Source organism: Plutella xylostella, chromosome Z, assembly GCF_932276165.1.
Source record: "Plutella xylostella chromosome Z, ilPluXylo3.1, whole genome shotgun sequence".
Classification (NCBI taxonomy): domain Eukaryota; kingdom Metazoa; phylum Arthropoda; class Insecta; order Lepidoptera; family Plutellidae; genus Plutella; species Plutella xylostella.
Genome location: NC_064012.1, coordinates 5,698,189 through 5,713,543, shown reverse-complemented (window position 1 = coordinate 5,713,543; position 15,355 = coordinate 5,698,189). Strand labels below are relative to the sequence as shown.

The 15,355-nt window shown below is 39.8% G+C and overlaps 1 protein-coding gene across 1 annotated transcript in view; it reads right to left on the bottom strand.

Annotated features, from left to right (window-relative positions):
• The window catches only part of LOC125491283, an 89,325-nt gene extending 76,545 nt beyond the window's left edge, over window positions 1-12,780 (bottom strand). The window contains exons 1-2 of the mRNA XM_048632854.1: window positions 12,673-12,780; window positions 4,261-4,384 (exon numbers count right to left, since the gene is read on the bottom strand). Of these exons, the coding sequence (XP_048488811.1) occupies window positions 4,261-4,384; window positions 12,673-12,777 (229 nt within the window). The 5' untranslated portion in view covers window positions 12,778-12,780. The remainder of the gene's footprint in view (window positions 1-4,260; window positions 4,385-12,672) is intronic.
• Window positions 12,781-15,355: the final 2,575 nt, after the last annotated feature.

The window sequence follows — 15,355 nt, the reverse complement described above, 5'->3', positions numbered from 1 at the left end:
CATCAATACGTGTACACTCTACACAGCTAATTTGACCGTAAATAATGATTATCGTGAAAAGAATATATTAAGAGCTTTATTCATAACGAGAATTGTAAGGATATACTCGAATATTACAGAAAGGAGTACCAAATAGAGGTTGGAATTCTATTGAGGGCATTCCTTATAAGTACATAATATAATATAATGATGATACCTTCCACCGAATTCAAAATACATTCAGCTTATGCAGGGAAGGTATAAATATGTATACAGGGTTCAAAAGAAATGCTCCCGATAAAATACATGATCTACCTACAATAATGTCAAACTGATGAACAACATTTCCTTAGCTTTTTTTTCGATCTTCATTATAAAGTTTGAAATCTGCTGAATTTCTTGTATGGGGAATCAAAACGTAGTAAGTTATTTACCTACTCAATGGTGGATCAAAAAAAAAAAATTTTTCCGATGGTGTCTATCTTTTTTGGGAATTAAATAGTTGTCAAGTTTGACCAGCAAATCCTGTACATTTTTTTTCCAGAACATAGATCAATCGACGCTGGAACCAAAACACTACTCATGAATAATGTAAAGGTCATTGAACTTGTAATTAATTAACTAATGAAATTAGGTTTAGTAGTACAGTTATGGATATACCTACATCTTACCTACCGATCTGATATGATGATGTAACACAATATTATAATAACCATTGATTTCTAGTCTCGTGTCGTGCAAACGCGTTTCCGCACTTGAATTAGGTACAAATGTACCTATTTTTTCATCACTCGGGCTCTAAAACTTCAGAAGTTTTCTTAAAATGCCAGTTCCAAATAATAAACTTCTCAAAACAAGTGCCTGATGATTTTTAGCTTGTACCTAATGAAGGTGATCAAAATATTTTTGATGGGGTAGATGCATGCAATTTCTCTTTCTATACCTACTTCGACCTAGTACTTATTACAAAATATTGCTATTTGGAAACCTGAACGAGATTCCGGTGACCGGATCGGCAAACCGGCACTGGCAAAAGTTATCGTTTCCGAACCCTGCAATAACTTTAACCTGCATCTCACTACATTTCACATCCTGTATGCATAAAATGTGGTTGAAACTTTTCAGTTTACGAAACGGAAACCATCCCTAATCGGCCGGATTGCCGTTCTAAGTTTAAATCGTTGTTTGTGTTCACTTGTGAACAACGAGTCGGGGAAAGAGTAAAAAATAAACGCGTTGGTCGGACCTGCATGGCTATTTGTGAAACAACAAGCAGAAGGCGGGGGGGGGGGGGGAACATGGAGGCTCGTTAGTCTAAAGTCCAAGTTAAATCGAACGAGCATAGAGCAAAAGCTCGGACAAGAACATTCTTTGACCAGTAGAAAACAGCGTGCATGAAAGTAAGATTGTAAGTATTGGTTCATAATAATCTCTGAGTTTGACCTCCTCTTCGCTTCAAAAAAAATTTCCCGTGGTAATTCTGGGATAAAAAGTAGCCTATGTTCTTTCTCAGGGTCTAGAGTAGACCATATTTATACCAAATTTCATTCAAATCCGTTAGTAGTTTTGGCGTCAAAAGTAACAGACAGACACAGTTACTTTCGCATTTATAATATTAGTCAGGATGTTCGATTGATGTAAATCGACCTTAACGTAGCTGAAAAGGAAAACCTTTGGATCTGTGCAACTGCCATCGGTTGTAAACTGTTTGCGCCGCCCGACGTGCAGGCTAATTGTTTTGAAGGATTCTCTTCTTGTGTACTGAGTACTGACTTGATGGTAACATTTCTAAGATTTAAAAAAAAAGATAGATAGATAATTTTTTATTGCACACACAAACAAAAATTACAAACGTACAACATAGACGGTACAAATGGCGGCCTTATTAACTACAAAGAGTAATTTCTTTCAGACTACCTCGGAGGAGAGAAACTATACAAGAAAAGGGCAAAGGGCAAAAATTACAAACAGAACATATAAATATGTCATCATCGAGATTTTTTGTCCCGACGAAAAAAGAGGGGTGTTATTTATAAGTTTAACGAGTCGGTGTGTCTGTGTGTGTATCTGTCTGTGGTAACATAGCTTCCAAACGGCGTAATTGATTCCCGTTTTGTTTCTTAGGATGATTAGTAATGTTACAAGTGTGCCATATTTTATTAAAATCTGCTAAGCGATTCAAAAGTTATGCTGTGGAATATCGGAGTTTTTAACGTCGGTTAGGTGATTTTATTTTCCGTTGCTTCTGGTCTCTAACAACGTTGTAGATCGTAAAGTTGGATCCTCATTTTTTAGTTCTCGGATTGTGAATGTGCCCCGAAGATAGTAATAGGTTCTAGGATAACCTGTCCTTAACTCTATCATACTAATGATAAATATATAAGTACTAGGTGTAGGTAACAAGCAAGTTTTTATGTGTTACAAAAATAATTCACACAGTCATTAAATTATCTACCTACCTAAATATTTATCTTATGCATAACTTGCACTTCAGTTTCTATACAAAAATAACATCTGTATTCAATTCATCTCACTTTCTAACCCAGAACGGCTAGCAATATAAAATAAAAGTGCATTTTTACCGAACCACAGATTAAATATGGCCCGAACCATCTAGTTCTGATTTGATACGTCACTCCACCTGTCGCGTCGTTCAATCTGTGTAACTTTTTTCTACAATATTATTAACTAGGAACGAAATTCGTTGTGCATTTTTAATGTAAAGCCAGCCACAGCAACCTTTTAGCTCTCAACAGGTTTTGCGGCCGTCCGCATGTTTCTGAATAGTTGAAGTAGTTATTTTAAGTAGGTACTTGTTATCCCTGTGCGAGCGGTGGTAGCTCAGTCGGGTAAGCGCCCGCTTCTCACGCCAGAGACGAGGGTTCGAATCCCGGCGCTGACATGTAACAATGAGTTCTTTGAATTTAAGTACAATGTATACGATCGCTCTTACGGTGAAGGAAAACATCGTGGGGAAACCTGCATAAAAAGATTTAGCACATCTAGATATGTGAACCCACTGAAAAGTGAAAGTTTTGATGAAACCCACTTCAGCAGTTTTATTGCCTACAGCACATGCTGAGCTGATGGCTTTTCGACGCTCTGGGCAGCAACATTTATTCTGTTTTATTTTATGTTATTCTGTTTTATTGTCGCCTGTATAGGTACTGTTGTTGTCAGTGTATTACATTAATGTTTATTTCTTTAAGTTAAAGAGTTTTGTGCAATTTCTTATCACCTGTTTTTCAACGATTGCGATTTCCAAATAGTGTTTGGATAGAGTGATTGACCCATAAACTGTTAGCCAACCGAAAGGTCCCTTTAACGAATGTTTCGCTAACAAATTTTTGCGTACTTTGTTCTTTTCTGGTGGTTTGGCCTTCGAGTTCACGAGTCTGTTCAATCAACTGTTGATGAACCGTTTCAAAACGAAGAAGTTACAGTATTACTTATATATCACAGTCTCAAATATGTGTGATTGTTTTCTTTGACTGGTAGCCTTAAATAACTGAAGATGAAGAATCAGGAGACCAGTAAGATAATGTACCATGACCACGTAAGACTTGTTTGATTTTGACACTCGTTTCTGTTACAGAGTTAGCTTTGTCAGACTATAGATTTCATAATTTATGTACGTATTACATATTTGTATCCAATTCCAATCATATTACCTGTAATTAACATGCTTTTAAAGTTTTAACGCGATAAACGATGTAATGTTCGAATTAATTAAAATTTGTGTTATTCAAACGAAATCACTTACACTTGTCCAAAATTAATAATGCACATGCAGATTTGATGTTCACACCCGAATCATTAAATCGTAAGAGCCTTAAAAAAACACTTACATTTTGCACCTTGTCCGAAAGAAATAGGTGTGTCACATAATCGAAAACAACCGATCTGTCAAAGATTTCTATGCGCATTATCAATTTTGGAGTACTGTACATAGTTAGTTAAATTTGTTGTGGGTGAATGAAGATACAATAGATATTCAGTACTTAGTACCAAATTTAAGCAAAGTTTATGTTGCCGGTTTGTAGATGCATTATGGAATCAGCAAGTCCTAGGATGTGAAAATTTTAGTTGTGGCAGCCCTAAAATTAAGTTACTAAATTGTCAATTGTTTATTGCAATCAATAGCTCAATTGAGACGTACAAACCGTCACAAAAATCTTAACATTCCGTGTAATGTATTAACAGGCACGTAAAATTCTAACAATTTAAGCCGAAGCTACGCATAAATGTTTATCTTTGACACATAAAAAGGCGAATACTCACTGGGTGTTATCTTGTCTGGTGCTAAGAAACTCTCCGATTCAGGCTCTTCCATTTGTCCCGAGAGGAACCGCTGCTCCACGTCTATAAAGTGCCCCATCGTCACAATTGTGATGGCGAAATAAAACTGTAATAAAAAAATATATATATTAGAATCCTGCGTTTTGATATTTGACACGATACTCGGACATTTTGTAAGAGTGTTGGAGGGTCAATAACACAACAGGTGTATGATATTTCTCGTTGTGGACACTCTGATTCTACACACAAACTACACTCACGGGCAAAGAAACAGTTCCACTTACAAAATGCATACAACAAATAGTGTAATTTTTTTAAAAACATTTAATAAGAAATTTGAACAAAATATTTAAGTTTTTAGTCGGTAATATTCTGATGCGCCGATAAACGCACTTAAATATTGCAGAAAGCGTAATGAAGTTAGTTTTTTCCGATTCGGAGTAAATTGGTGATTTTTAATGGAACTTTTTCATTGCCCGAGAGTGGAGTATTAGTGTCAAAACTAACCAGTAAGTAGGTATAATAAATATGTATCCGGCAATAAATATAATAAACAGATTTTTTCTTTCAAAGTGTTATTTGAAACAGTTTTTTTTTTTTAATTTTCATGCGTTCTTGCATATTATGCTCATATATCGCTCATTACTTTTATGTCCAAAAGAGTAGTTAGTTTAATTATTTATACGTAGATTAATTACTAAAATTATAATAGGTATGTAGATGAATTTATTCACTAATGCAGAGTTTTATGAAGTAACCACTTTAAACTGATGTGAACCTTAAATCCATAGCTGCATTGCTTTGTAAGTATACGGACAGAAAGTCAGAGGAATAGATTTAAGGTCGACCTTCATTTAAAGTTATTTAGTTCGTGAATGTCTACATAAGCCATTCATAGTGTAGGTATAGCTAGCAGCTATTCACATTCCACACATTCATTGAACGTAGCTCGTAATATCGTTCTCACGTTGTTTTGACGCAGTCCGCAATACAGCAAAGTGCACTTGCTTTCAAAGCGACTCTATAGAAGTGGTTTGGTTTCGTTTTCATTAAATGACGATATTAAACACATGCTTTAGTTAATAAAGTTTGGCATTATAACACATTGATTTGGTGCTTTTTACGGTTGGCAAATTTTTGGTATAGCTGATTTTCTATATGGTGGTTGTCATAATAATTATTGTAGTTGAGCTCAATCCAATATTTATACACATTGAAAGCCTTCCAGATCATTGCTTACTTAAATACTTAATTAATAATTGAATTTGTTACACTTCTCTATCATTTTTGCATTTAATTTAGTAAGTTGTACCTAGTAATATTTTTAGCAAGTTAAAGTAAATTTTACTTTTTTTTTTTTTTTTTTTTATGATTAAACAGATAAGATATTTGTATTTCGTCATAGACACAACATTATTTTTCATATAATTACAACAATAAAAGAAAATAAAACTAACGAGATATTAAGATTATTAGATATTAAGTGAATAAACCGCCCCGAGACATAACTGACGAAAATGTTCCCATGATGCTCGCAGCATTGCCTCGCTGCACAGCCAGGGATATTCTTTGCATCAGGTATGCCCCAGAGCGGTTGTCGTAGCCTCGGCTCCTCAAGCGGTGACCGATCGCCCTTACGAAGGCCTTTCCCTGTTCGCCCCAGACCCCCGCGGTCTCCAACGCCAACGGGACGAAGATGTAGGTGGCCATCAACTGTCTGTACTTGTTGCATTTCTGCCTTGCAGCCGCCTCTGCAGCGGCACCAGCGGTTACTGCGGTTAGGCCTACGTGGGATGGGGCAAATGTGCAGACGCACGTCGCATCCCATAGCACGGACCGGCCCCGCTCCCACGGAATCAGCGTGAGACCGTCCGGGCGCTTCCCGTCACTACGGCATAAACCCGGCGGTTCTAAAACCGTTGGAACGCCAGCTGTGACGAGAGCTCTACGGACAATGTCGTTGATGGCTTGATGCCGGGAGAGCCTCCCCGCGCTGCGAACACAGTGGAGGCCGTGCCGGCCTAGCCGGTCCACCGTCGCTCCACAGGCGCACGAGTGTGGCTCACAGATATTGCAGCCCAGGCGCAGCGCCACCGCCACACGCAGAGAATCGTCATCCAGCAACGTCCCCATTTGCGGCGATGGCAATGCGTGCAGCCAAAGACCCGACTCCGGTTGTGACGCCGCTCGCAGGCGTGCGAGCTCCTCGCCTGTAGTCTGTGCCAGAAGCGCATCCACCGCGACCCGGCACATCTCCTCATCCCAATCCCGTTGACGCTGCGGCTGCTCCGGCTCCGTGCCGCTAGGACACCGTGCCCGCCACAATTCCAGGGCCTCTTCTGTGTAGGGAATGTACAACTCGTCACCATTAAATGGTAGGATACGAGTGACTAGCTGTAACACTCCCGACGAAGAGGCCAAAAAGGCCGGCAACTCAGTGTCCTGCAGACGACGGATGCCCAGACCACCGTGCCTAATTGGAAGCGCTGCCTGAGACCACTGGAGCTCTGTCATATTGGTATTGATGATACCCCCCAAGAGATCCTTTAGTGTCTCGTCATACATCGCCGACTCCACGCCACATAGCCATACAGGCGATGTTCGAAGCGTATAAGTTAGCCGTGGGATGGACAAACACGACCGCAGGATCGTCAGAGCCACATGCGCCGAGAGCTGACCTAGGAGCGGTTTAGTGTCCGCCAGTGCCCTCATTTTGGACAACAAGACACTCGGCACCCCCTCTGGGAACACGGGTGCGCCCAAAAGGGTAAAATGGGCCTTGTCCAGTTGCACAAAACCCGGCACTAAGGCGTCGCAGCGTGCACTCACATTTTGCGACAACTGCCCAGAACATGAGAACAGCTCACACTTTCGCGGGTTCAGTCTTAGGCCCAATGCATTTAGACTCCGTATCAGGTTCTCAATATCTTGCAGAACCTCCTCGGCACGCCCCCCCAGACAGCCATCATCCAAATACCAAGTATTTAGAGGGGAGTGCAGCGATGACACGACATCCTGAATGGCCAAACTGAAAAGTAGAGGGCCCAAGGGGTCCCCCTGTTGCACTCCCACCTGAGACTCTATAAGGTTGCTCCTGTAAAAGAGGTTACTGGGCATAGAGTAGCATTGATGTAGAAATGGGTATAGTGTAGGCACTTGCTCTTTGACCTTGCGTAAAATCACATCTCTCTCAACCATGTTGAACGCGTTTTCGAGATCGACCTTAAAAATGATACTCTCAGATCCACCCCTGTCTAAAGCAAAAGCCCGGGTAGCATGTATGGCGGCTTCGCAACCCAGCGGCACGCCAAAACCCAGCTGTCGCGGTTGTAAATGGGCGGACATTACGCCCCTTACCGCACTGCAACCAAGCTTGGCTACCAGACGACGGAGCGCGCTGCCCACAGCGATAGGCCGAATACCACCGTCCTTTTTCGTCAATGCGCACAGAGATGCACCATACAAGAATGGCGTTACCTCCCTGTTCACCATTCCTTTGAGCATGAAGTTTGCCAGGCTACATATTGAGCCCAATAGAACGGCGCTGTTGTCCCCTGCCCCTGCCGACGTCAAATCTTTGAGGAGTTCAGGGCGGATGCCATCTAAGCCCGGCGCTGAGCCGTTATGGAAACCTCCAATTGCCTGCGTGACATCCGCCACGTCCACCGTCAAAAACTCGTCGGTGCGGTTCGGCTCTGGCGGCCAGTCTAACCCGCGGCCCGGAACAGGGTGTTTGAGCCGCAAAGCGCTCAAGGTAGCGTCATTGTCCTCCGCCACGGAGCAATCTGACAGAAGAATTCGGACCGCACCATTCAAGTCGCCGTCATAGGCTTTCGCCTCCACTAATTTACAGACAGCCCGATTGTTACGAGCCGAACCGCAAAGCGGCGTGTCGGCAAAAGATGAACTATCTATACTACCGGCGGTGATGGTGTCCTTTACCTTTGATGTTAGGGACCTGCCTCTGTTTACACTCGAGGGGACCCTTAGGCACCTGTATGCAAAGGTCATGAGATTATACCAATCTTGTACTCCGTTGGACTGTACACATCGCTCGATTGTCTGGGACAGCTTCCCTGCAGCCAAGTACCTCGCGCCTTTAGGGATGTGTTTTAACACGCGGACTTTCCTCCTCAACAACGGCAAACTGTCGAAAAGCGTTGGGGGATCATCATCTAAATCGCTTTGCCCGTCACCCAACGGCTGCGGCTGCTGGGCAGGCCCACCACGGTGAATACGGCTAATGTGCACATTGAGGCCCCGCGGGACCACGTATAACCTTGAAGAGCCGGGACAATGCGGGCACACAGCCCTAGAAACATTCATGGAGTGAAGTTACACAGTTGTTAATAATAGATTGAAATTAGATTAAGCTAACTAGTGGGTAGTTCTTACAAAAAATGAGAATATATCATTAAAAATAGGCTAAAAACTTTTAGGAATATAAACTATCAGACACTGTGTAAAGTTCAACTAGGTAAACAATGAGTAGGAGGGTCGCTTAGCACAGGGTTAGAGCAGGGCTGGACCACGCTGCTGCGGCGCGATCCCGGCGCCGCACCTCCCTGTGGGTTTCATTGCAGGGCCGCGCCGCGGGTGCAGTCTCCTGCGACGGGCTAACATTTCCGGGTAAGGGTTGGTCCCTTTTTGCCGTGTATTTCGTTGTTACACAAATAACCGTTTATTATTTAGCGATAATTGCTTACTGTGGGGGAACCTATGCCAAAATTTCTACAGAAACAGCATTGTTTAAAAAATTAGAAATTTTTCGCTTTGTTTACATTGTTGACACATTGACAGAACAGAATTTTACTGTTTAATTCAGTACCAGTCGTGTTTACTTAATCTTGCCATAATACTCATAATATCAGTCCATTCAAACTTCACCTAAGATATTGTAAGATTTCGATATTGACTCCAATAGCCGTACCAAGGTTGTTGAAGTAAAATATTGTTAACTTTCCTGCTGAGTGAATAAAGCTACAAATGAGCTTCAATACGAAGGAAGCCCCACGTTTATTTTAACTTCATTTTCTATAAGAAGCTAGTTTATTACACTACCCACTTCGTATAAAGTGAACTTAGTATTGGCACCTACTTAGAGTGCCATTGTGTATATGAAGTGCGAATGAAATATTATTACTTACTTATTTATTTATTTATTTATTTCAACTGGAACACCAGCAGCTTATACAACTAACATTTTTAAGACAGACATTAAAATTAATGATTTTTCGATATTAACAACAATTTTGCAAATTAAGGCTTTTAATACAATATACCTAGTAGCAAATCCAAATCTACAGAAGTGGATAACCTATGTAAAGTATGGGATTTATCCCCACCAACTTTTTAAGTATTCCAATGTACCTACGTACAAAATTAGCAACTGCAAGCATGTAAATGTTATTGATCACATGTCCAGAGTGACGATGTCATAATTCCTTATAATAACAAATCTTTGTAGGTCCATATTTATAAATAGTAGTATCTACTAACTTAGTTTGTATTGTAACTAACCACATAAGGATCTACGGTCTGAAATAAATGATTTATTATTATTTTTTATCTTTACAAGTTATAGTTACGTTTAAAATTATTTTCATTCGTTCATATAAAATATAATGATGACTGAAAATTGTTTGCCTCTGGTCTATTCAGAAACAGCCATGTGCACTGAAATGGTAAAATTATTATGGACAGTCACGAACACCTAGATATTGTGTTCGTGACACTGTCTGTAATATCATCTTGTAGTTTGGTGACGTACGAACAACACATTGCATGCTACATGCACCCTACTACTGGACCCGTATTCATAGTAGTGATCACGAGATTCATGAGGTAGCGATTGCCTCTCGGATCGGTATCGTATTGCCCCCTCGTTCTGGAGAATCTGTGTACTATCTTCCGTTGTTACCCCGAAATCTCGTGGTTGTCCCTTGGGAATTCGAGAAATTGGTTTATGCGTGAAAGAAGATGTAACAAGAAAAGAGATTGTTACTTACAATTTCTGTTTTAGTTAATAATAAACTATTTTGAGGTAGTGTCATATTTAAATAATACTTTTTCTTGCATAAAACATCGGGACAATTTACATTAATTCGCTAAAATAAACGTAACACATAAGCCCACTGACTAGTCAACAGAAAAAAACAAAACCAATATGTTCTTTTACATTTATTGCTGCTAAAATGTACATACTCGGTACTTATGTATGTGCCGAAAGATGCTTAGATGTTAGATTCTGTGATATTATTTACCTGAGAATTCGAGACTACAGCGGCCACATGCCAGTAAGAATCGTCTAGATTTCTAGATATGTATTTCTTTGTCCAGCGCGTCTAGACAAAAACTCATAAAATGTATTTTTCATCAACATAAATATTTAATACAGCCCAATACCAATACCGAATATATCGTAATTAGGTGCTTATATGATATACTATATGAAACAAGCGTAAATAATCTGATATAAGAATACAGATTAAACAGGTTAAAGTAAACTATATTAGGTAGGAAAGTAATAATGATTAACTTTCATTAAGTCACTTTCAGTTAAAATATTAGTGAATTATCTTATTTATATGTAGGAGGTACTACCCTACGTAATAAACTTTCTGAAGATGCTTATGCTTTAGATTAGATTGTTATAAAAACTTTGATAAGTATTAAATTGTGTACTTATGAAGATACAGAAATAAAATTATTTTCATACTGATATCTTGTTTTGTAGGTGTCACTGTGTCAAATATTTGGAACATTTCTATTCCTACATAAGTATATAAAGTGGGTAATCACTGGATTATTAAATTATTGTTGTTGACAGCATAATTGCAAAAGTTATTAAGGTATTTCAGACAAAATATTTCGGCTTGTTGAGAGAGTTTTAGGCATTAATAAGGTTCATGATAATTATTAATTAATTTTGGATTCGCGTCGGATAGCTGCGAATACACTCTCGACAACTGGGTTTGGGTAAAAGTTTCATTATGTTAATGAAAATACTGAGGCTATTGGTATTTTATACAGAGTATTGCAAAAAGGGTATATCTAAGCCCGAACCTGAAATCAGAATTTCAAAGTCGGCTAAGTATACCCTTTTTGCAACACCCTGTATTTATACCTATTGCTAAGGCCCGGGTCTCCTATTACGCGCCGTAGATCGCGTCCAGCGTCTCGCCGTAGGCCGCGTCACGATGCTCACTATAGAAATGTACTGATGCGGTCTCCCTCACACGCCGACGTTGGCGCGTAGACATAGTGAGCATCGTGACGCGGCCTACGGCGTGACGCTGGACGTGACCTACGGCGCGTAATAGGAGACCCGGGCCTAACTCGGTATGGTCTGCGTCCTTCGCTTCATAAGTTTTTCTGAACGTCACCGCCTTCCCTTGACCAGATCGTATGGTAAGGAATTGTATGTTTAGATCAAAAATGAAAACATTTGCTCTAGGATTAGTTTTTTACATATAAATTATGCAAGTATACAATAGATTACTTTTTGACATATACATTATACAAGTATACAATACATATACATTTTTTGTTTAGTTATGGAAAACATATTTTTTTTTAATTTAAGGTGTACAGTAATTTCAACTGTATAAATGTTAACACTACTCACAAGAATTAACTTGAGATTTGACGTTGAAGATCGGTCCACCCCTGTCCCGGTAGCGCATATTTGAATTTGCGTCCATGGCGAGAGACGTAAGTAGGCTGGGGTTGGGAGGGGAGGAAGCTTCTAGTTCAAGTTAACTCTTGTGGACTATAGACGGCAATTTACAGGTTGATATTAAGCCAAAAAGGAGTTACTCAGGAGGTCAATGTGGACAATTTTTGAAAATTCACGAAAACAAATTTGAATTTCCATAGAAACTTTGAGGGTCTCGTGACTTTTAAGGAGCTTTTTACATGCAAAATTAAAAACAATAGTTTTCGTAAATCGTCAAGTTTTACAGCGAAGGTTCAGAATGATCCCCTACGTCACCCCCCTTCCAGCTTAGTATACCACTTATGCAACACCTTTTATCTAATCTGTGGTGTTACCCCAACCGAACATAGCAATAAGCAATCCTTAGATCAAAATCCGGGCCTCTAGTACAGGTTTTGCAATTGACGTGAACGAAAAAAGTTTTGGTTTTCTTCTGTCACCTGTATACATTATCTGTCAAAAGTTTCATGAAAGTTTCTACTAGAGGCGCCACTTTGTATTTGAGAAAACGTAAACTTTTTAGTTTTCGACAAACTAAGAAACTCGCACTAGAGGCCCCGAGAATCGCTTGTCAAATCTGACGTCACTTGTAACTCTGAGAGTTGTTTGACAGACGACGCTGCGTATGGATTGCTAATTGCCAATGTGTCGGTGGTGGTAGGGCAGGCGCGCCTCACCGTGGTGTAGATGGCGGCGGCGTAGCACCCCCGGCGCAGGCTCCGCCAGCAGCAGCAGGATTGGATTATTGGCATCTTCGGATTCCTGCAACAACCATATTGCATAAATTTTCATGATCATAAAAAAATTGCGTCCAAATAAAAAAACGATTTGACCCGTAAGTATGTAATTTTTAATTATAATTCTTTATTCAGATAACTAAAGGCTCGTTGACACAGTGCGAGCTGCTGCCTGGCCAGTAGACAGCTACTCGGTTTGTGTACTCGTACGCCAGTAGCTCGGCTCGCCTTTGCTGTCTACACGACACCCAGTCCCATGCCGAGTCGAGTCGCGGCGTAGTACACAAAAGCACGGGTTCCACTGACAACTATCCGGCTGGCACTGGCGAGCTACTGCCGAACGCGTCCAAACGATGCGAGCGACGGCCGAGCCGCTATCATGGGCGAGTAGCTGCCGGGCGAGCAGGCGAGTGAAAACAAAAAAATGTTGAAGTAACTCGGATGCGAGCTACTGACCAACTCGCACGTACGAGTTACTCGTAAGTTACTTCCAAACAGTGCGAGTTACTGCAGTGCAGCTACTCGGAAGGCTGACTCGTACGCTAGCTCGCACTGTGTAAACTAGCCATTAAGCGACGGCCGAGCCGCTGTCGTGGGCGAGTTGCTGTCGGGCGAGGCGAGTGAAAACAAAAAATGTTGAAGTAACTCGCATGCGAGCTACTGACCAACTCGCACGTACGAGTTACTCGTAAGTTACGTCCAAACAGTGCGAGTTACTGCAGTCCAGCTACTCGGAAGTCTGACTCGTACGCTAGCTCGCACTGTGTAAACTAGCCATTAGATCCATTTTGTTAGTAGACATATTAAAACACAGTGGTTAGTAAGTACTTAAAATATTTACAACTTAAATAAATATTATTTATTTAGGCCGACATGTTTGACAACAATGTATAAGTTAATGCCCATAGGTCAGACAGTAGGTAGGAGAGTATACCCAGGAACTAGTTCTTTCAATCAATTAAGTAGAGAAACCCGCTTTCGATGCAACATTATAGAATTTTTGTATCAATAAATTATTTTTGTTTTTACCGAACTTTTTATAAACCTACCCCTCAGCGCTCAGAGAGTAAGTTAGAATGCGGGCAATTTTAACAGGTTATTCAATTTATTTACAATAACGTAAATATTAAATACCTAACTCAATAACTCGTGTGCGGTTTCGTACAGTGGCGAAGGCTAAATTCTTTGTGGAGAGAGCCAGTTTAAAATAAACTTATCCTCCATGAAATTTTATATATAAAAACAAATCAGACAATCTACCCAATTCAAATTTTATTTTATTTTTATTTGCACACCCATTCTTTTTACTCGTTGTACCTCCTGCAGGTTGAATGGCAGAAAATGCTTTTAGCATTAAGTCCACCTGATTGTACATAATTACTGTTTTAAATTGTGCAATAAAGCATAAATAAATAAATTCACACCCGAACACGTTGTTCTATGATCCAATTGGACAATAATTTCGTAAGTTTTTATTTAGTAAATGCACACACATCAAACATTTCTGAACCTACTTGTAAAAAATATATTAAAATAACCGTTTGAACTTTTGTATAAGTAACCTGCGATGCGAGTCAAATTCCAAACGACACTAGTAAAACAAAACACTGTTTTCTCATGAACTGTAGAGATTACTAGAGACCCACAAGAGTACATATTTTTATCATTTATATTTTTTTACAAAAATATGTGTTCTTGTACGAGGTACATTTGATCAAAGCATCTGTTTGACCACGGATTATGCTCCTTAGAGATTTCTTAGAAATACTCGACTAGGAATGTATGAGACTGGAGGGACTGAGGTATAATGGTTCATTATTTATGGGTTTAGGCAGGTACATAGATTCACAAAATGGTGGGTTCCTCGTTACGTTATACCATTGAGTATGAGAGGGTACACCCATATACATATATAATATAATATTTTTATAAGATTATTGTTTGGGGTATTAGTTTTGAACTTTGGATACTTTCTAATCTGGTTTGTAATCGTGCTTCCTGGTATATGGTATGGTATATTCTTGAACTGATGTAAGATTTGCTACGGCGTAGCTCGTAGCGCGTAGCACTCTTTTTCCGCTACGTAGCCAATAGTTTTAATACGGTCCACCAGTCTAGGTGAAAATAGTACTGGGTTTTGTTGTTTAATTACTGAATTCTAGTGAATCTTCGAGCTCCATCAGCATAGCTTACCTTTCAAAACTGTGTCTGACTGTGTCAAAATACACACGTGTGGTCGGTCGGTCGGTCGGTCGGTCAGTCGGTAAGAATTAATACACCGAACACCAATGTTTTTCTTTCGTTCTAAATAAAATTCAACACTGTAACAAATAATAATATGTGTACACACTTCAAACAAATATCATTTATAAAGTGTGTGTACAGTGAAGCACTCATAGCACGGTCGTGTTAAACTTATAAAGGTTTATAAAGTAGCGGTGAGCGATTCCATACTTGCATTTTATCAGATTAACAATATAGATATTATGTTTGTATGCATAGGATAGGAGTTATGTACACATCACGATAAATATGCAATCGATTTTATTCACGGCTAAGTGATAACGATCAACATATAAAATATAGATGCAATCACTTTAAGTGTACTGATACTGCGTCTATA